This window comes from Chanodichthys erythropterus, chromosome 14, assembly GCF_024489055.1.
Source record: "Chanodichthys erythropterus isolate Z2021 chromosome 14, ASM2448905v1, whole genome shotgun sequence".
Taxonomy (NCBI): domain Eukaryota; kingdom Metazoa; phylum Chordata; class Actinopteri; order Cypriniformes; family Xenocyprididae; genus Chanodichthys; species Chanodichthys erythropterus.
This window is the reverse complement of record NC_090234.1, coordinates 18,603,252-18,625,232: the sequence shown is the minus strand read 5'-3', so window position 1 is coordinate 18,625,232 and position 21,981 is coordinate 18,603,252. Positions and strand designations below refer to the sequence as shown.

Sequence of the window (21,981 nt, the reverse complement as noted above, 5' to 3'; positions counted from 1 at the left end):
TGCAATGGCAAAAGACGTCCTTTTGACGCATGTATGAATAGACCAACAATTTAAAAATCAGCACAGATGGACCACCAACAAAATGACCACAATGACCATCCCTAGTTATTAGTGCACAAACACGCATGCAATAATCCAACATTTCTCAATGAGGCAAAGCATCTATTGATTAAAATTGCCCTATTTTTCAAATCAGCTTTGCTTATAAAGCAACACATTGTTGCAACTAACATCAAAAGCCTGTTAATCAGATAGGAAAGGTGGAAACTGAGAAGTTGTCTTTGTACCTGACGAGTGTGAAATATCCATGCATGTGCATGTGTGTGTGTAAGAGGGCATGTCATTTAAGCATGTGTTTGATCGCTGCACGAGGGGGCCGGAGCTGAAGTCATGGAAAACTGCATGTGTGGTTGTTATTGGCAGAGAGGTGACGGCCTTGACGGACAGCTCAGGGGCAGACTCAGATCAAGGCCATGACTGATGAAAGCAGAGAGTGAGCTGACACAGGGGAACGCAAGGGAGTTTGGGATGGGGAGGGAACAACAACGGGCCAAAAAAAGAAATGAAACCAATTGCAGCGTTTAGGAAACATGCTGTAAGGCGGATCTGGCTGCAGAAGCATAAATAATGTGGATAATTGCAGAAGCGCTTCACAGGCTAATAACTGAGAAGGCCATCGGAGGCTCCAAATGTCGCAGAGAAAGAAATACAACAATACGCTCATTCACAAAACTCATTCAGATTCAGCCCGTGGTGTAGTCAGGTGTGTGTGTGTTCTCTTACTGTCCAGTTTCTGTCTGAGGGGGTTGGTTCCATAAAGCAGCACGTGAGCCTCAGAGTGGACCGTCTGTAGCTCCTCCAGAGTGGCTTTCCTGCCTCGAATACACTGCAAAAAATGAAAGACAGAGTTAAGATGAGTAAGAAAAGATGCGATATTTCATTTGACATGGATGAAGTGGTGGCTGTGAGTTTCAATCTGTCACACTAGTAACGACATGAAACAAACATACTGAAATTAATATGCTGAAATTTAGTCGTTTCAAGATTTTAATGTTACTTTTTTGGTGAATTTTGTTAATACATAATGTAAAAAAAACCCATGAAAACTATCTAAACTGAACTCATGCAAATTTTCTACATTTACATGTATGCATTTGGCAGATGCTTTTATCCAAAGTGACTTTTATGGCTCGAATGCAATACATGTTTTCAATTAATTTCCTGGGAATCGAACGCGTGACCATGGCATTGCAAGCACTATGCTGTACTGTAGTGTGGTTAAAAGTACTGAAATTTTAAAAATGTGACGCTTTGAGCACTGTTGAGTGGATTCGTAATCACCTCTGATTGGCCATTGTGTTCACACGCTCAACAGATATGTCTGTGATTGGCTACAATGATCAATGCACAGAAGTGTTTGAAAGCGTTGTGAAAGCAGGAACATTTGAAAGCGGGCTTCTTTCAAACGCTCCTATGTGTATCTGTGTAAGCACTCGTGAATAGTGTCAAAGATGTCTATTTACAACAAGTTTTTGAAGCGTTGGTCATTGTAGTCAATCACAGACATATCTGATGAGCGTGTGAAGACAATGGCCAATCCTCAACAGCGCTCGAAGCGTCACACTTTTAAAATTTCAACACCGACTTGGTAACGGAGTTGATACTTTTGACAACACTATTGTACCTTTTAAGCTACAGTTTACATTTTTAGAGGCTCAAAATTCAGATTTTAACATTTAACATTTAAACAGGTTGCAAATGCATTGGGTTTCATTCATGAAACACGAGCAGAACAAATTTTTGTGTAAATCGTGTGTAAAGTGGTTCTGGCGTAAATTTTCGGATTCATTAAAATGTTCGTATTTTCCAAATGTTAGTTGGTACGAAAGAAATCTGCACCTGCTCCCAGCCACGCGTAAATAGTGCGCTTAACATCCGAACGTTTTGCTTATTAATAAGGCTGCATTTTAATTCACCCTAATAAGGTACATTACACAGCATTTTGAAAAAAATATTATATATAGTAATTACATACGTTTTTTCTTTTTACTTTTATTTTGAGAGCCAGTAATAGCATCTGCAAACAGAGCACTTTAATAAAATAATTAATTGATTTCAGTAGGGCTGGGCAAACTAATGGCCCCAAATGGCCAAAATCCTTCGTTTGGTGTTATAATACGATGCCCATATATAGTTGTCAGTCGGATTTAATGGGCGGGATTTATGGTAATTGAGAATGAGCGTGCACGCGCGTCCCATTTACGACTGATTGGAATTCATTAACACACACATTTCACTATCACTATAACTGACGTTTACGAAGTATTTGTGAATCAAGAGAAGAGTTTTCGGGAAGGTCTCTTTACGCGCAAATCACTCACATATTTACTCGTATATTTACAAATGTTTCATGAATGAGACCCATTGAGTTTATATTATACAGTTAGAAAAACAAAAAGGTACGGCGCTTGTCAATGGGGCAGTACCCTGAGATACAAAATGGAAAAGGTACTAATATGTACTTTTAAAGTACTAATGTGTACCTTTAAGGTACTAATATGTACCACTTAGGGGTAAGTAAGATACAAAGATGTACCTTTTCACTTTTGTACCTTAGAGTACTGCCTCAGTGACCTTCGTACCTTTTTTTCTGACAGTGTATAAGATGAATCTGACCAAAAACATGGATTTTTTTCAAAATAAAATAATCTACGTAGAGTGCACTTATGCACAAAAATGGAGTTCTTAAAACACTCGGCTAAACTTCCTTTCAATGGGACTGAAGTGCCCTAGTCATGTCTAATTTTTTCAGATTTGCAGCTTGTTGACTGGAAAGTTTTAACATTTGTTGACTGAACATATCAAAAGTACTGTACTGCCCTCACACCCTGTCTGAGTAAATATGCCATCTATAAAGTGCTGCAGGGATGAAGTATTTTTGTAGACCAAAACCTTGAAACGAGTTGCATTTTAGAGCTTCCGGTTCCATCGTCCTGAAATCAATGGGTTTTTGGTTAAATGCTGGAAATAAGGTCTGTGCTGAACACAAGCTCAAGATATCTTCACGTTTTATTCTACGGTATAAAATACACCAGTAATACCCCTTGTGATTTTTTTTAAAAGCTTTTACTTGTCTTGAAAAAGGCGGATTGTAACAAGTGTCTAAATGGAACTACAGATATTAAACGTCATCACATCAAACAGGCAAGCTCATCTACTCACTAGTCCGCTTTCACAGCTTTGTTGTGTTTAAAACCACACTCCTGCAAACTATTATGATTCAAACTTTCAGGGAAAACGTTTCCAAACAAAGACTGAAATAGTCAGAAGCTTAATGGTGGTGATGTTGAAGTCATGTGACCGTGATGTAGTTCACTTATAGCCTACGTTTAGCTTTTGACTCCTGCCGATTGTATTCACGCTTCAAAATTCATAAAAGTTGTGTTCAGAGATTATCATGATGAACAAAACGTGTACGATTTTGTCAGTCAAAGACCTTATTTTCTGCAAAAATTGAAAAGTCAATGGAAAAATCCTATCGGGTTTTTGTCGAGGGAACCAGGGTGATGCGATCTCCGGGATGGCCTACAAAAATACGTCATCCCTGCAGCACTCTATACTCTGACTAAAGACTTTAGCTGTCTTAGCAGAGCTAAAACAGGCCCGCTGTCCACCTCCCACTCCAAACTGGGCCCCACATGCCTGCAGAACAAAGCCGCCGGTCCTCAGAGGTGCTGGAGCTGCTGGATTTGCAATAATGTCATTTTCCCTTTTTTAATAGCTCTGGCCTCCGAGGCACAAACCATCCGAGAGGGAGGCGGACCTGCCCACCTGTGGAAGCGCTCTGGGGAGGGTTCTGCCGAGGTGACACCTGCAACAGGACGTACTACCTCTCGGATTTAACAGCAAGGGCAGTTAAAGAGGGGCCCGCGGGGGCCCGGTGCTGGCTGGCGGCAGCTTAAAACAACCCTACACTCTTTAAGGGCCCCCCTGCTGTAGATTAGGGGGTATTAGAGTCATGACTGCCTTTAATTGAGGCCCAATTCACTGTTTCCATCTCCCAGAACAATAAACATCCCCACCACGGAGAGAACGTAGGCGAGAGAGCGGACGCGCGGCCGTGCCATTGTCGTGCTTGTTTACTTGTTTGTTTGGAGGAAAACAGAGACTGCAGCTATGCGACTGCCTCTAACAGGCCTGACGCAATGGAGCCAGCGTGGCAGGAGAGATTAGATCCAGCAAGAGCCATTAGGCACCAGCGATCAGGGCTCAAGATGATGAGAGAGCTCAGGAATTGCCCTCAGCAGGTGGAGGCAGAGATAAGCAGGCACACACTGCTTTTCTGCGGTAACTCGGAGGGAAAACGGATCTAAACATTGTGAAATGTGGTAAAGGGAGTAAAATAATGTTATTTATATCTCAAAGCATACTATATTTAGTGTGTGGGGTTTCGTGCCCACAAGCTTGCAAGCAATAATCGGATTTTTGTCATTTAGTTGCATGATCGTTAAACATTTAGAATTACAGTGAGAAGAAATACACAATCGATTAAAGGTTTTTTGAATTAAATTAATACTTTTATTCAGTAAGGATGAATTAAATTGAACAAAAGTGACAGTAAAGACTTTTACATTGTTACAAACAGTATTGGGTAAGTTCCAAGTACTTAATTTCCAAGTAAAAAAGTACTTTTGATCCTTTGATACAATGTACTTATTGTGTACATACATGTTTTTACTTATATTTTTAAAAATACTTGCATGTAATTACATCTGTAATTTATTTCTGTAATTACATTTATTATTACACTGTTACATCTTAACCCACCCTTAAACCTACCCATACCACCAAACCTCAATAGCAGCACAAGTGTTGCTTGCAATGCAATATGAACACAATAAGTACATAGTAGTTAAGGCCACCTAATATAGAGTGGGACCACTACTAATTACATATTCAACAGTGTAATTAGAACTGTACCAGTTAGTTTCTTTAAAAAGTATTGGGGTACTTCTTACTAATTACTTTCTAGATCCTTTATCAACGTCAATCAGTTTAACAATACGAGCATAGACATGAAAATGCTCCTTTAATTCTTACAAATAAATAATATAAAATTACATGAATTATTACTGAACTGAACTATTTCTGAACTATTAATTACTTAGTAATGCATTACACCCAACACTGGTTACAAAGGATTCCTATTTCAAACAAATGCTATTTTTTTTAAAAATGTCTATTCATCGAAGAATTCTGAAAAAAAAAAAAAAAAAGTATTTTCCGCAAAATATTAATCAGCACAGCTGTTTTCAACATTGATAATAATAAGAATATTTCTTGAGCAGCAAATCTGCATATTTGAATGATTTCCTGAGGATCATGTGACACTGAAGACTGGAGTAATGATGCTCAAAATTCAGCTTTGATCACAGGAATAAATTACATACAAAAACTAAAATTAAAATTATTTTAAATTGCAATAATGTTTTACAATATTACTATTTTATTGTATTTTTGATCAAATAAATTCAGCCTTTGTGAGCATAAGAGACTCCTTTAAAAAACATTTTTACATTTTTTTTATATTACAGAAAAATAAAGACAAAATAAAGTTTAGGTCACTAATTTAAATAGAAAATGTGACTCATTAGTACAAAGGTCAGATGCTGCAGATTCCACTGAAATACAAGATGCTCTTTGGATTTGTCAAATTTGTAACTAAAAAATGTGTATTAAATTGTAAAAAAAGACAAGTATTTTCACAAGTGGTCTCATGCTGTAATTCCCCAGCACTTCCTTCCTCTGCTTTTATATGCCTCTTTTTCTCTCCCGCCTTAATTTTCCCTCAAACACACTCAAATCAGTCTCACCCCCCCTTTTCTGTTGAGTAAAACTCTTTGGTTTATTCATAAAGTTTCATCAAAGGAAGTGTGTGGCTGTGTTAGTGATGGCTGAACAGCTCCCTCTACAGATCGTAAAAATATCCTTCACCTTGCCAGATCAACCAGCAGGCTGAAGCAATACAACTTAAATATGTTTGGTGCACAAACATTATATCATGTTACTGCTAAAACAGCAGATAATGTCATAGACAGATGTGAACAAACAAATTACCTCACACTGGCCACGCAGTCCTGTCTCCTGCAGTCGCGACCAGATGCTCTGGATGCGTCCGGCGTGCTCGGGGTGAATGTTACTGTTTCCACACATGCACTGGTGTTTCTGCATCAGAGTGTCGTACACCAGACCTGTAGGGGCACAAATAGCTATTTCAAGGAGGGATACAAACTAATACACTACATATATTTAATATCTGGATGCTTAGTTGTTTTGCTTAGTTGTCAATCCCACGGCTATGATATCTAATCCAGTGACTAACCGGTGGTAAAGCGCGGTTTGGCTGGTGGTTCCTGCACCACAATGGGAAAGGTCGCTGAGGCTGGGGACGATTGTGCTCTGGACAGGGGCCGATGGCCTGGGAAGGTCACGGACAGTCCGGCCGCCTCCATAGACGCCTGATAGTTCCTCAGCTGATGGATCCTCTGTTGCTCCAACAGGAGAGCTTGCTGCTCAGAGACAAGAACAGAAGTTTCCCTTGAAATAACTTAACTTTGCAAGTGGATTTATGGAAACAGTTTTATACTTCATAAAGATAAAAATCAAGTGCTTTAGGCATCCTGTAGTTACACAAATAACCAGCAGGTGGCACTCAATACATTTAAATGTAGAAAATGCTTCATATTTTGAAAATCAAGGAGAAAGAATTCACTTATTATGCTAATTAAGGTATTAGTGCTTTGCATCCAGCTGTTCAAGACTAAATTTTGACTGTCCAAAACATGGAAATGAAGGCACGAAAGTACAAATGGTCAAAGTGGTTTGTTGAAAGTATAAAAATTGCATCTGGGTTGGAAGATGAAAATTATTTATAAATATGCATTAAAAAAAGATTTACAATTACCATTCAAAAGTTTGGGCTTTCCAAGATTTTTTAAAGTGTTTTTGTATACCCACAACGTAGCATCAAAATTTACACAAAAAAGCACAATTTACATAAAAATGTTATTTTTTTTTATTTTTTTTTATGTAAAGCACTTTGTATTACCATTGTGTATGAAATGTGCTATATAAATAAACTTGCCTTGCCTTGCTTCACCAAGGCTGCACTGAATTGATCAAAACATTAAGAAAAAAACAAAACGAAACAGTAATATTGTGAAATATTATTACAACCTAAAATAAATGTTTATGATTTGAATAAACTTTAAAAGGTAATTTTTATTCCTGTGATGCAAAGCTGAATTTTCAGCATCATCACTCCAGTCTTCAGTGTCACATGATACTTCAGAAATCATTCTAATATGCTGATCTGCTGCTCAAGAAACATTTCTTATTATTATCGATGCAAAAAAAATAATAAAAAAACAGGATTCTCAGATGAACAGAAAGTTCAAAAGAGCAGCATTTATTTGAATTAGAAATCTTTTGTAATATTATACATTTACTCTCACTTTTGACCAATTTAAAATCATTAATTTCCAAAATGCAAAAATCTTACTGACCCCGAACGGTGTATATTTCAATTTATGCTAATAAACAAGCATTGCAGCTATCAAATATATGCTTGGTTATGTTTCTCTAAAGCTCACTTGAGTTTATCCCTGATCATTATACAGTACGTGATGTTATGGTGCCTTGGAAGCCGGTCTGAAACCTTAGGAAGTTGCTTCATACATAAGCACTGCCTGTTAATTGGCAGCTACCCTCAGTTTCAGACACACAGCTTTAGTTAGCTGATGAATATTTCAGTTTGATTGCAGGAACATGTAGAGGGTTTCAAACCCCTGTTGCCCATTAAGAAGAAAACGAGCTGGACCTAAAATGATCTCGTATAGCACAAGTGCCCACCTCCTGTTCATTTTAAAAGCAGTGATTAAGCGTTGAGGACTTGTGGTTGCATTAAAAAGATATGAATGATTAAAAAAAAATAAAAAACACTGGTTTTTAAGTAAGCACCAATAAACACATATTGAGCATTTCATGTTAATAAACAACCACTTTTATTCAACTAATCTGCTTGTGCACCGAAGAAACCGGCATGTTAATGTTTGCACAACTGCTTAGCCAGTACAACTGCTCTTTTTGTATTTGACAAATTACCATTATTGTTTTTTGGCAGCTAAAATAGAAGCATGTCATCAGCTGAGCAAGTGCTAGAAAGTGCTAGTTCTGTCATCATTTACTCACACTCAGGTTGTTCCGAACCTGTATGACTTTCTTTGATCGGTTCAAAACAAAAGAAGATATTTTTTTCATTTTTGGGTGAACTATTCCTTTAATAACCCCTTTTTCCACATACAAGCTGCTTATTTACTTATAGGAGCATATTGCTGCCCCCTTCTGGTGTTTGTGTCTGTGCCGTTCAAAGAAAAACTATTTATTGTGCATGTCTACATTCTCAAGAGTGACGGACACGGCCTTATATCTTCCTGAAGCTCTCTCTCTGTTTCATCATTCTCACTAGGGTGACAACCTGCCCTGCATTTTGCAGGAAAGTCCTGAAATTGGGAGCTTTTTCCCGCATCCTGCAAGACGCAGGCTGTGTCCAAGCATGTCAATTACGTCTGTATTATTTTTTTCTTCCCTTAATTACAATATCACAATAAAAAATATACTAAAAAAACGTGATTAAATTCCATTGGCGCTGCCGTCAACAAGCTAGAGTGGGAAAAATAACCAACCAACTTATTTGTAGAGAGTTTTTTCCCCTGATGATAACTGCGTGGACGGAGCAAAGAAGCTAGTGTGGATCTCATCAAAAGTGAACTTCTGGTGAAGGTTAAAAACAGCTACACCAGCCAGGACTGAATAAGAACATCCTGTTCAAAACTGACAGATCCAACAAAACATTGAATCGGGAAAAGTGCATTTAATGTTTGTGTCAAGGAACACAACTCAAGGAAATTTATTTTAGTATACAATGTGATCTGACCTATTATTCAGATTGTTAGGGCTGGGCATTGACACAAATTTCATGATTCGATTTTGATTCACGCTTGCAATTTGATTATATTCCGATCTTGATTTGATTTGATTCGATTCAATTGGATATATATATATCAGGTACAGCACATGTTAATTTTTCTCAGGGAAAACAATCTCTCAGAACTAATGCTGTAATATAGTATATATAACTATACAGGAAACCCTGTCATTTGCTACATTATTATAATATTGAAGATTAAAATTAACAACTGATGTATACAAACTTTTTTTATTACAATAATGTTATAATAACTTTTTGATGCTTCTACTCCAATTCGTTTTTTTGAAATATAACATTTCAATTGTGGCTGTCATAAACGTTTTCATGACAGATTTATTCAGAAATACATTAAATATTGAGGAACAGATTAAGTAAAAATACTACGGATATTACTACTCTATATATTTAGCAAAATGCTCCACTCTAGAATCAATTTTTCTAGCTGACTATCGATCTATGGACATTGAATGGCTTTAAATGTAGAGTTCCATGACATATTGTTTACAAATCATTTTATTGACATATTTCTGCGGTTAAAACACTGATCGAGCGATTACGAGACAGGATACATTTCGTGTATCATGTATTTTGTGTACATTTCTGAAGCGGCTACAGGGTTCTGTCACATGACACATTAAAGAGCAGCATTTCCAAAGATGAACCAAAGTCTTACAGGTTTGGAACAACATGAGGGTGAGTACTGAATGACAATATTCATTTTTGGGTGAACTATCCCTTTAAGATTTAAGAATCAATTTTGGTTTATCAAAATGAGAATCAATTAAAATCGAGAAATCAACCCAGCCCTAGAGTTTATTATATTTAGTAAACTGAATATGAGTTAAATTAAAGTGCATCACTCAAACCTGGGCAAAATGAGTGCCAGTCACAGAGCCAATTGTTACAATTAACAAAGCTTACTGGTGATTTAAAGCATGTTATCACCCAGCAAACAAGCTTTCCTACTAATGTAAATCAATATTTGCATAGTCTAATAGTATTTGCCTCTCTTCCATGGCATAACCTGATTTTGCTGAGTTCAACATTTTTGTTAATCCTGGAACAACATTCAAATCAACCAGATTTGAGGAACAAGTTTACAGATTATGTCAAGTTTAGGCTTGAAATTCTACATCAGTGTTATTCATCTATCATTTCCCTCTGGTTTTTGGGATGATTTATGGGTAGGGTTAGGTTTAGGGGTAGGAATAGGGTTAAGATCAACAAAATATGTTGATCCAAGAACGCATCTAACTCAGCAATATCAGGACGTGCCTCTTCCATGTGTCCCGCAAAATCTGCTGTCCCACAACAGAGCAATAACCAGGTGGTCAGCCAGATCCTCACCTGTCTGAAGAGCATCTCTTCCTCAGCTTGTCTCTCTCTCTGCTGGAACTCTTCATCCTGTTCATCTGGAGGTTCCTGTTTAATGGTGACCCCGTGGGGAAGACCCTCCGAGGAGTCTCCCAGCCCCTGGTGTTCCCTCAGCTCCTCTTCTGTCTCCTCCGGGTGGCTCTCGTGCTGTCGGCCCGGCTCGTTCGGCTTAGCCATCATCTGAGAGAGGTGGAGAAACAAAAGTCAGTATTCACTATCAAGTAATCTGATCAATCAGACTTCTACAGATAAAAATGAATCATTTTATTAGAGAGGACAATAGCATGTGTATTCAACAGAATAACTAACTTAAATTAGCAAAGCTACTAAATTATACATTTGCGTTCAAAATTTTGGGGATCTTTTTTGAATTTTTTAAAAATATTTTTATTCAGCAAGGATGCATTAAATTGCAACAGTAAATACATTTATAATTGTACAAAATAATTCAATTTCAAATAAATTATGTTAGTCTGAATGCTCTATTCATCAAATAATCCTTAAAGGTGCCCTAGATTGTTTTTTTACAAGATGTAATATAAGTCTCTGGTGTCCCCTGAATGTGTCTGTGAAGTTTCAGCTCAAAATACCCCATAGATTTTTTTAAATTATTTTTTTTAACTGCCTATTTTGGGGCATCAATAACTATGCACAGATTTTTTCAGCGTGGCCCCTTTAAGAGATGTGCTACCTCTGCCACACGAGCTCTGGACTCTATATTCATTGCATAAACAAAGTTCACACAGCTAATATAACCCTCAAATGGATCTTTACAAGATGTTCGTCATGCATACTGCATGCATGCTTCGAATTATGTGAGTAAAGTATTTATTTAGACGGTTATGTTTGATTCTGTGTGAGTTTGAGGCTGTGCTCTGTGTCTAAAGCTAACATTACACACTGTTGAGAGATTTATAAAGAATGAAGTTGTGTTTATGCATTATACAGACTGCACATGTCTAAAAATGAAAATAGCAACGGCTCTTGTCTCCGTGAATACAGTAAGAAACGATAGCAACATGCTAACAAAACATTTAGAAAGACAGTTTACAAATATCACTAAAAATATCATGATATCATGGATCATGTCAGTTATTATTGCTCCATCTGCCATTTTTCGCTGTTGTTCTCGCTTGCTTACCTTGTCTGTGCACAGATCCAGACATTAATACTGCCTTTCCTTGTCTAATGCGTCGAACAGGGGCTGGCATTATGCAAATATTGGGGGCGGAGCCCCCGACTGTTACGTAACAGTCAGTGTTATGTTGAGATCCGAGTGTTTTCCGGAAGTCTTTTAAACAAATGAGATTTACATAAGGAGGAGGAAACAATAGAGTTTGAAACTCACTGTATGTCTTTTCCATGTACTGAACTCTTGTTATTTAACTATGCCAAGATAAATTCAATTTTTCATTCGAGGGCACCTTTAAACATTTTTTTATCATGGTTTCCACAAAAATATTAAGCAGCACACCTGTTTTCAACATTCATAATAATAATCAGAAATGTTTTTGAGAAGCAAATCAGCATATTAGAATGATTTCTGAAGGATCATGTGACACTGAAGACTGGAGTAATGATGCTGAAAATTCAGCTTTGATCACAGGAATTTTAAAATATATTTAAATAGAAAACAGTTAATTTAAATTATAATAATATTTCACAATACTGCTGTTTTCTGATCAAATAAATTCAGCCTTGGTGAGTGTAAGAGACTTCTAATAAAAACATAGAATAATCTTATCAAGCCCAAACTTATGAATGGTAGTGTGTTTTTCAGAAGGGAAAAAATATATATATATTATTATTATAAAAAAGTAAAATATTGAAAAGTTCACAATCTGATGTTCTTGTGTTAGTTTGTAGTGCAGCTGACAACTTTTTCAAAAGCATAAGCCCTTAAAGTCAGAATAAAATATAAAATTGACCCAATTTAATTTATTAATACACACTTTAAAAAAAACACTGAATAAAGTTTCATTTGGAAATATATCCCTTAAAAGAAGTTAAAAAAAGGTTGTGAAATTTGAATAACAGAATAGGACTTCATGAGAGAATAACTTCAGAACACATCTGCAACACACACAAAGATCTTCTGTCAAAAAAATCAAAGCTACAGTTGCATTAAAATAACATTCTTGGAACAACAGGAACAAACGAAACTGTCCTCTTGGCTCAAGCTCATGCCGTGACAGCTGTGTCTAACCCTATCACCGTGGCAATGACAGCTCTAGCCCCGCCCTCAACCCTGCATACACACACACTCACACGTACTCGAGTCGGGTAAAAACACAGGCCCCTGGCACTGTGCCGAGGGAACATAATTGACGTCAGAGCGCTCTGCAATTGCCTCATCCGTGTGCTTCATTCCAAACAAGCTTTTCTTTTTTTCATATTCTCCTCTTTGTTTTTCTCCACAGCTACATCTCTCCTTTCAGCTTAGTGAACATGCTCATGTAATGTCTTTGGAAAAGGAAACAGCCGAAGCCAAAATTACAGGAATGATCTGAAACTTGGAGACACACATAATAAATTTCCTCACAAGCATGACATGATTATTTTAAATGTCTATTTGCTACAGATACATTCAAACTAGATACCATTTAAAAACTTAAATCTTTCCTAAAACGTCTCAACAAAAACATCTCTCAGGCCTTTTTGTCATAAAAGTTCAATAATTAGGCCTAAAACACAAAGCTAGACTTTCTGTCAGTGTTAGTAGCTCAGCACACAAACTTTGGCAGGTATGGCTTGGGTCATGAATATTAATTAGGTTATTTGAATTCTGTCATTTTTGATCCATCCTCATGTCGTTCCACTGTTAAACAATGGTAAGCAAAGGCAGTCAAGCTCTAAAAGTGACAAAAAGGGGGGATTGTGATTCTCATTTTATCCAGAATGGTGCAGCTCTTACTTTGATGGCTCTTTCTTACTTTGTGCAGCTCTTACTTACTCTTACTACTGCAGGACCTACTTTGATATGCAGAAAACTACATACACAGACCGACAACATATGCCTTCTAACATCTCCAGCGTGAACTTCTAAAACATAGGAATGGACTCAAATCTAAACAGCGTAAATGCTTGGGAAGCATTAAATTCCACATCTGCTGAGCAAAGAGGCCGTATTCCCGGAAGCCCAGAGTGTAGCGCTGAGGTGATCCACACCCAGTGATCTCATTCGGACATGTTTGTGTGCGGGCATGGATTAACCCCATAACTAATCTATAATGCACATTTGCAGTGGTGGGTGGGTGGGGGGAGAGCAAAGGCATTAGAAACAAACCAAAAACCCTGTAGGATAATGAGCCAACACTAGTAATCTTCCACAGACTTCACCACACACTCCATGAGCAAACACGAGGAGGAATAAAACAGGGCGGTTATAGAGCACAACGAGGATTTTCCTCATTCATTCTTTTCCCATAGGGATTTAAAATCCTTCAATGAAAAGTTCATGAAGCAAATCAACAAACTCCATTCAATACAACATTGCAAACTTTGTTCAGAAGCAAAGAATTATATGAAAACGTATATGATAATGCAGACATTTAGTTTATGAATGAATTAACTGTTCATCCCATCAAGCATTTTTTATTAATACAAAAATAATACATATTTTAAATTTATTTGTAAAATACTTAGATATATACAAATCTATTTGTAGCTTAAGCACGTAGGTAGATAAGCCATTTTCATTCATCATTTTCCAGCAAAACATTTTGTGAAGAAAATAAAATGTTTTGTAAAATACACTTCAGTTCAAAAGTTTGGGATCAGTTTATTAATGTTTGCTTTAAATTGCATTTAATTGATGAAAAGTCAGTTTTATAATGTTACAAAATATTTATATTTCAAATAAATGCTGTTCTTTCAAATTTTCTTTAACAAATAATCCTGAAAATAATGTATCACGGTTTCCACAAAAAAATATTAAGCAGCACAACTGTTCAACATTCATAAAAAATAATAATTTTAAATGTTTTTGAGCAACAAATCATCATATTAGAGTGATTTCTGAAGGATCATGTGACACTGAAGACTGGCGTAATGATGCTGAAAATTCAGCTTTGACCACAGGAATAAATTACATTTTAAAATATAAACAGTTATTTTAAACTGTAATACTATTTCACAATATTACTGTATTTTGGATCAAATAAATGTACTCTTGGGTGAGAATTAAAGACTTTTTTTTGTAAAATGTGAAGAGAGAAAAAAAAAAAAATCTGTCTAAAACTTCAAAAATATAATTCTTTTGAGGTGGGACCAGCAAACAAAATCATTTCTTGAACCCCGTTTAATGTAATTAATTTCACAGAATTCTGCATTGCCTCAAAAATTCAGCACAGAAAATGTGATTCCATGCATAGATTCTTTCTGGGTCTGCTCATGACTGCAGTCCCACGTACACACAAACACACTAGCAGAGTGCTTCCGGTCTGACCATATAAGGAATGCACATCCTGCTGGTTGTCATGGTGATCAAGGGAGCTAAAGACAGTGCTGTACCTTGCTGATGTGAAGCTGCTGTTGTTGGAACTGTTGCTTGTGTTTTTCCAGGAACTGCTGGTGTTGCTGTTGAACCACCAGCTGCTGCAGCGCCTGGGCGTTCTGGGGCAGGGGGGCCGACTGCGTGCGTCCGAGGGGCCGATGCTGCCGGAGCTTATGGATGGGATGGGACTGCAGGGGCACGCCACCCAGGCCTGGGGACACAACACATGGGCTTTGGGTTACACATCAGATTCTAGTTAGCACTTAGCCCTGAATTAATTAACACCTCGTCTGCTTTTGCTCTCAGGGGGTTAAGTTTCCTGAATACATGACTGAAGATTTAAGCGTATCTCTGTCTGAGCTTTAGAAGGCATGCCCACGGATTGCTTGTGAAGCATTTACTGCACACAAAACTGACAAGATCCTTCTTAAAAGTAATTGAAAAATGCAACTAAATGGAACAGAACACAGATCTTGAGATGTGTTTTTAAAGTGTAATGATTTCAAACGTAACATGCTGTCCTAAGTATGTGCAACTCGTGGTGCAAAATGCAAAAAAAAAAAAAAAACACCCAAAAATAATAATAAAAAAACACCATGATTGATGATTGATGGTGAATATGAAGCAGGCCAACTCCCTGTGTGATGGAGCCTATAGAATGAAGTTAGAATCATCCAAAAATTCAAGATATCCGGTCAAAAATGCCCGTTTGAGTTGTCATCTCATATTTATGTCCTATAATAAAGTTAAGCAATATCACACCAGTAACGAGTGCAATATCACACCAGTACTGTTTTTGTCCCGAATAGCACAAGTTCAAATGTGATATTGATTTTTCATAACAGTTCAATAAATCAGAAGTTAATATTGTGTAATATTTTAGACATAATATTTTCTGCTTTTGCTCAATTTTGCCAATGAAAATATTACCTATAAAGCCAGAGCAGAACGGTTGTGCGTCTCCAAGCAACACACAGCGGTTTCGTTTCATTTCTGAACGAATTTCGTTTTGAGCGAATCAAGTGGGTGAATCAATGATTCAGTGGCCACTGATAAAGAGTGCCATTTACTTCATTCCTAAATGAATCAGCCGTTTGAACAAATCGAATGAGTGAATGACTCAATGACTCACTCATTAAGACATTTACCGCCACCTACTGGCAGTTTTAGATTCTTTTTTAGAGTATAACTTCATTTAAAAAAAATCATATTTTCTTAATAATAATTTGTATAATAATAATAATAATAATAATAATCATAATTATCATTTACTCACCCTCATGTTGAATCAAACAAAATATTTCTTTCTAAAGCTGCTTTTTGTAATGTCTCTTAGATGATATTTTGGGGGTAATTTCTCAGCCAAATTTGACATGCGATTAAATTGCGATTAATTAGATTAATTAATCGCCACATTGTGTAATTAATTAGTGTTATTAATTAATAATTATTTAAAATATATTTCAATAAAATGTATAAAACATGTACATAAAACTGCAGTGTGTGTGTGAAATTATTCCATATAAATAATTCAATATAAAATATAGATAACATGATATAATATACATAATAAAATACAATAATTTTAAATAATAATAAAAATAAAATTATAGATAATATTAATTACTTTATAATACAAAAAAATATATATAAAATATACTTAATTAATAAAACGTACATAAAACTAGTGTGTGTGAATTTACTCAATATAAATAATTAAATATAAAATATAAATAACTTGATATAATATACATAAAACAATCCTTTTGACAATATTTATATAGTAAAATATAAAAACTGCATGAGTGTATATAAACATATATAATAATTTAATAATATTTCATAGATTTATAATAATCCTTTAATATAATTATCTAAAATAATGTATAATATAATATACTGGATCACCAGAATAAAAGTTATTCAGTCAGAAAACTCTTTTTATTCATTTTTTTATTTGGGTTATTGCGCCACTCTGCTTCACACACGCTCTCCGTCTGTCCCAGGGACTTGACACTTCCTGTTTGAACACTTCCTGTGCACGTGATTTTCCTGTCTCCCTGACAACAGTGGGCGGAGAAAAGGTTAGCTCTTTAACGTGATGGTCTATGATGGCACAAGTCATTAGTCAGAATTGACTGCGCCAGTGAGGCGTCTCACTCTCTCATCCTCAGGATAAGTATTGACCTCCTCTTATTGCCAGCCTCCCTCTCCCGTCTCTCGCGAAGCCGTTCCTGGCACATCAGGAGGCTAATTAACACCGCCTATGACTAATTTGATTAAAATGAGCCTTCTTTAGTGCGTATCGGAGGAAATTGAATCCAATTTATAAAGGGCGCTGCATAACCTATGCTGGACTAATTACAACCAATAAATGCATGACATCCGCAGGGAGAACGGAGCACGACGCATTATGATCCTGCGAGGCCTTGGGGCACCTGCTTGTTTGGGGGCCCCCCTTTGCTGCAATTTTGAGATATAATGTGCAATAATGGGAAATTATGTCACAAATGAGAGAAATATTTGTGTATTACGAGATTCAACAAACCATGCAAATAATACATTTAAGCAATACAACACTCGCAAAGATTAATTATTAAATAAAACACTTTTCCCAAAATGGGAGCAGCGGTGTAAACCGTGTCAGATGCTTCAGGGTAAGCCGTGCCTCAAAATCAAATGGACTTGCTGAAAAATGTCAAGAGGGACCAAACTTCCTTCCTTTCAAAGAAAATAAGAAATTTTCTTTACTGAAGAAGCTCAGAAGCAGAGTCTGAAGAACTGCAACATTTCATATTTCCTTACAACCTAAAAACAGCTGAAATGTACAATAATCTTTTTCTTTTCCCCTCCTTTTTCCTCTTTTGCTAATGTTTAAAAAAATAATAACAAACAAATAAATAAATTGAAATGAGCAAATATGGAATATTACACTTTGCATGCCTAGTTTACAGATATCTATGGAAATGTGAATGATGACAAGTAAAATAAAACTTTGAAACATTATTGTGTATTTATAAACAAATTGAATGAAAAAAAAAATGAATATAAAACTTAACATGCTTGATTTATAGATACCTTCAAGAAAATGTGTTAAAAAAAGCTAATAAAATAAAACTTTGATACATAATAGTGAATTCTTATATTGTATTATTAATAATATAATATAATATAATATAATATAATATAATATAATATAATATAATATAATATAATATAATATAATATAATATAATATAATATAATATAATATTTTTCTTTTAACAGCTCAACCCCCCTCAGCAGGTTAAAGGTGTCTTGGTAACATATTATGACTGAGACTGACCTGCGACCAGGGAGTTCTGTGCGGCTGACTGCTCCAGAAGCACCATATGCTGGAGGAGAGTGTTGTGTGCCGAGCCGCCATCCCGCTCTAAGCTGGAAGCAGCCAGGTAGGAAGGCAGGTGGGCTCCTGGCATGAATGGAGTGGTTATGGGTATTCCTGGCTGTAAGCCTTGCACTGCCATTCTGTCACCATCCTGCTGGCCAGATGCCATCTATGTGAATAGAGAGAGAGAGAAAGAGAGATCATAAGCCAAAAAGAATCCAGGGCAAAGAAGAGAGGACATTCCCTCGTAAATAATTCTTGTGTGAGGATATAGCTTGCGTCAGTAAGCTGTGGTCAGCCATTGTCTCTCAAAGGCTCTTTTTGAAATGCCACTGATGCTGAAAAGCCACATGTGGCACCCTGATGGTCCAGACAGGGGCGCCTCTATGAGCACACGCAAGCGGGCTGTCCCACTTACGGAGAAAAAGAAAGATGGACTCACACTGGAAGGGCCGGTGGCTGGCAGGCCCAGGGTGATGTTGGGAAGGGAGGGCGATGTGTACAGAGACAGCTGGCTGACAGGACCCTCTCTGCCGGCGAGTCTGTGTGCCAAAGATGGCTGGAACGACACACACACACACACAAACATATGCACAGATAAATAAACCCCACCGATAAAAACAAACAGCTCTGTCTGGTCGCTCTCCGGACCCCTGCGGGACGCGTCTACAAGAAGGAGACTGTCGACGTCTGAAAAACATGCACAGCCAGGAAAATTGCAGAACACTTCCCAAAGCAACATGACAAGTGTGACCACCAATAAAACTGAGCTAAAACTCACTAAAATGTAAAGTAAAGAGATTTAGAGGTCATTTTATTAAAAAATTAAAAATCTAAGCCATTCATTTTATTTATTTTAATTTAATATATCATAATTATTAAATATTATAATTTGAGTTTTAAGCCTAGCCTAGTTTTAAAATATTTTTCATATTCATTATGAATTATATATATATATAATTAACAATAATAAAACAACATAATAGCATGTTCATAGTTCAATGATTATTAGTCACAGTTCAATGATTAATAGTCACATTCATTTTTGCAAAATTGATTGTATTTATTTTAAAATTATTTGTTTTAATTTTACATTTTTATTATTTTATTATTTTATATAGCATTTCATTAACTCAAGAACCCCTTGGCAAACCCCAGTTTGGGAAACTCTGATATATATCATGAATATGATAAAACCATAAAAATACCCATACTGCAAATGCCTACATGCTACCGTGATCGTAACCAATTGTGGTCATAGTTTCATCACCCAAAAAGTCAGAGCCATACTACAGCTGGTGAAGTATGCAGTGCACTGTACCTCCATTGAACTGTTGGAGATTGATCCAGCGATGCCATTCTCATTGGTAATGTTGTTTGAACTGTTGTTGGGTGAACTTGGACCAGAACCAGGAGCACTGCTACATGCCGATTCTGAGAGAAAATGGGCGGAAAAAACGTGATTAATTTGGTGTCAGTCAAGAATGCACGGATGTTGGAATCATGGCCTAGCAGTCAGGTCATTGAGCTGTGGTGTGCATGCAGGAGACACTAGTTACACACCATTCTGCCAATCATTTTTTGACATTCCTCTACTTTCCCTATGAATAAAATATGACCTATGTTCAAGATGGATGCTCTCACCTGCCATGTCCAGAGAACGTTTCTTTGCAGTGGTGACCGGCCCATCCTTCCTCCGAAGCAGCGGGCTACTCCTGCGCTCCGTAACTTTCTGCTTCAGCCTGGATCGTAGCTTCAGGTTGGGCTCAGATGCTGACGGGGGAAGAAAGGGAGACGGTCATTAAATTAAAGCAAGAACAGTACAGATATTTAATTCTGAAATAGTGTAGCAGGATGTGTTTAGGATAGAGCTGTGTGACATTACAGCGACATAGACAACACTCACGCTTAGGCTTTGTTCTAAAACTGCCTTTTTGTCTGCTGCATGCTTTCCCTCAGAATCAGTCCTAAAGCCGGAAATGTTTCTCAGTACAGAATTGATGTTTTGTATTTAGATGGATTTTGATTAATTCATTTTATGTATGCATGTTTGTATGTTTTTTTAATTTTTATTTATTTATTTATTTTTCTATTTAATTATAATTCATAATGCATTCAATACTGAAAAGTAATTAAACGTTGATTTTTTCCCCAGTACTTGTGTACAATATATTTTATGCTTCCTGCTTATGTAGAGTTTTTCAATTCAGTCTTTGGTTTGGATGGATGGATGGATGGATGGATGGATGGATGGATGGATGGATGATTTGATGGATGATTTGATGGATGGATGGATGGATGGATGATTTGATGGATGGATAATGGATGATGGATGGATGGATGGATGGATGGATGGATGGATGGATGGATGGATGATTTGATGGATGATTTGATGGATGGATGGATGATTTGATGGATGGATGATTTGATGGATGGATGGATGATGGATGATTTGATGGATGGATAATGGATGATGGATGGATGAATGGATGGATGGATGATTTGATGGATGGATGGATGGATGATGGATGGGTGGATGGATGGATGGATGATTTGATGGATGGATGGATGGATGGATGGATGGATGATGGGTGGATGATGGGTGGATGGATGGGTGGATGGATGATTTGATGGATGGATGGATGGATGGATGGATGGATGGATGGATGGATGATGGGTGGATGATGGGTGGATGGATGGGTGGATGGATGGATGATTTGATGGATGGATGGATGGATGGATGGATGGATGGATGGATGGATGATTTGATGGATGGATGGATGATTTGATGGATGGATGGATGGATGATTTAATGGATGGATGGATGGATGGATGGATGATTTGATGGATGGATGGATGGATGGATGGATGGATGGATGGATGGATGGATGGATGGATGATTTGATGGATGGATGATTTGATGGATGGATGGATGGATGGATGGATGATTTGATGGACAGATGATTTGATGGACGGATGGATGGCAATGCATTCAAAACCAAAAAAATCCCGACTCTCCACTAAGAAAGACTTCTCGTCTTAAGCAGTAAACAGATTGATTTAGGACTGATTCTGCAAAATGCAACGGTTAAATAAGCATGAAGTTTGAAACTAGCTTGACCTGACCCAAGCAACTAATTAATTAATCCTTATAAAAGAGGCTATCTCGGGTCACTCATTATGTTTGTGAATTCAGATTCCCATTGAAAAACAATGGCGCAAACCAGCATTTGAACAACTTCCAGCTTGGCACAGCAACTTGCCCAAAAGTTTAATCAAGTCTGTCTAAGTGTAAATGCTGCAAATGAATACCCTCCGTTCAGAGTGCTTTCAGTTAAACAGTTTGCAAACACATGCACTTGAAGTGCGACATAGCGTGTCAGAACAGGCCTGCCACTGTGGTGGCACACAGGCCTGGCCAGCAATTACCAAAATGAAAGTTCACCGCTAAGGTCATGCCTATTTGAAACTGTCATGGCATGGACATTTTCTCCCATTAGCCACTACTGACATTTTCACCTGCTCACATACTCCAACAAAGACCTCTTGATCCCTCTCTTGCCCTAATTGTGCTCTGACGCTTGATCCTTGCTTCGTTTGTGACCTTGTTTGAGAGCGCAAAAAGTTCATTAGGAAAAATGCAGGCCTGGCCACTGTAAAGTGCACTCAATTGTTATTTAGAACAGAATCTCATGC

General features: G+C 37.0%; 1 protein-coding gene across 6 annotated transcripts in view; it reads right to left on the bottom strand.

The window, feature by feature from the left end:
• hdac4 (histone deacetylase 4) overlaps nt 1–21,981 on the bottom strand; it is a 249,319-nt gene that overhangs the window by 56,567 nt on the left and 170,771 nt on the right. For all 6 annotated transcript variants that reach the window (XM_067408592.1, XM_067408587.1, XM_067408589.1 and 3 more), the window contains 9 exons: nt 19,930–20,058; nt 19,607–19,719; nt 18,728–18,844; nt 18,244–18,454; nt 14,936–15,129; nt 10,397–10,603; nt 6,383–6,569; nt 6,118–6,251; nt 784–886 (listed from right to left, as the gene is read on the bottom strand). In XM_067408592.1, the coding sequence (XP_067264693.1) occupies nt 784–886; nt 6,118–6,251; nt 6,383–6,569; nt 10,397–10,603; nt 14,936–15,129; nt 18,244–18,454; nt 18,728–18,844; nt 19,607–19,719; nt 19,930–20,058 (1,395 nt within the window). The remainder of the gene's footprint in view (nt 1–783; nt 887–6,117; nt 6,252–6,382; nt 6,570–10,396; nt 10,604–14,935; nt 15,130–18,243; nt 18,455–18,727; nt 18,845–19,606; nt 19,720–19,929; nt 20,059–21,981) is intronic.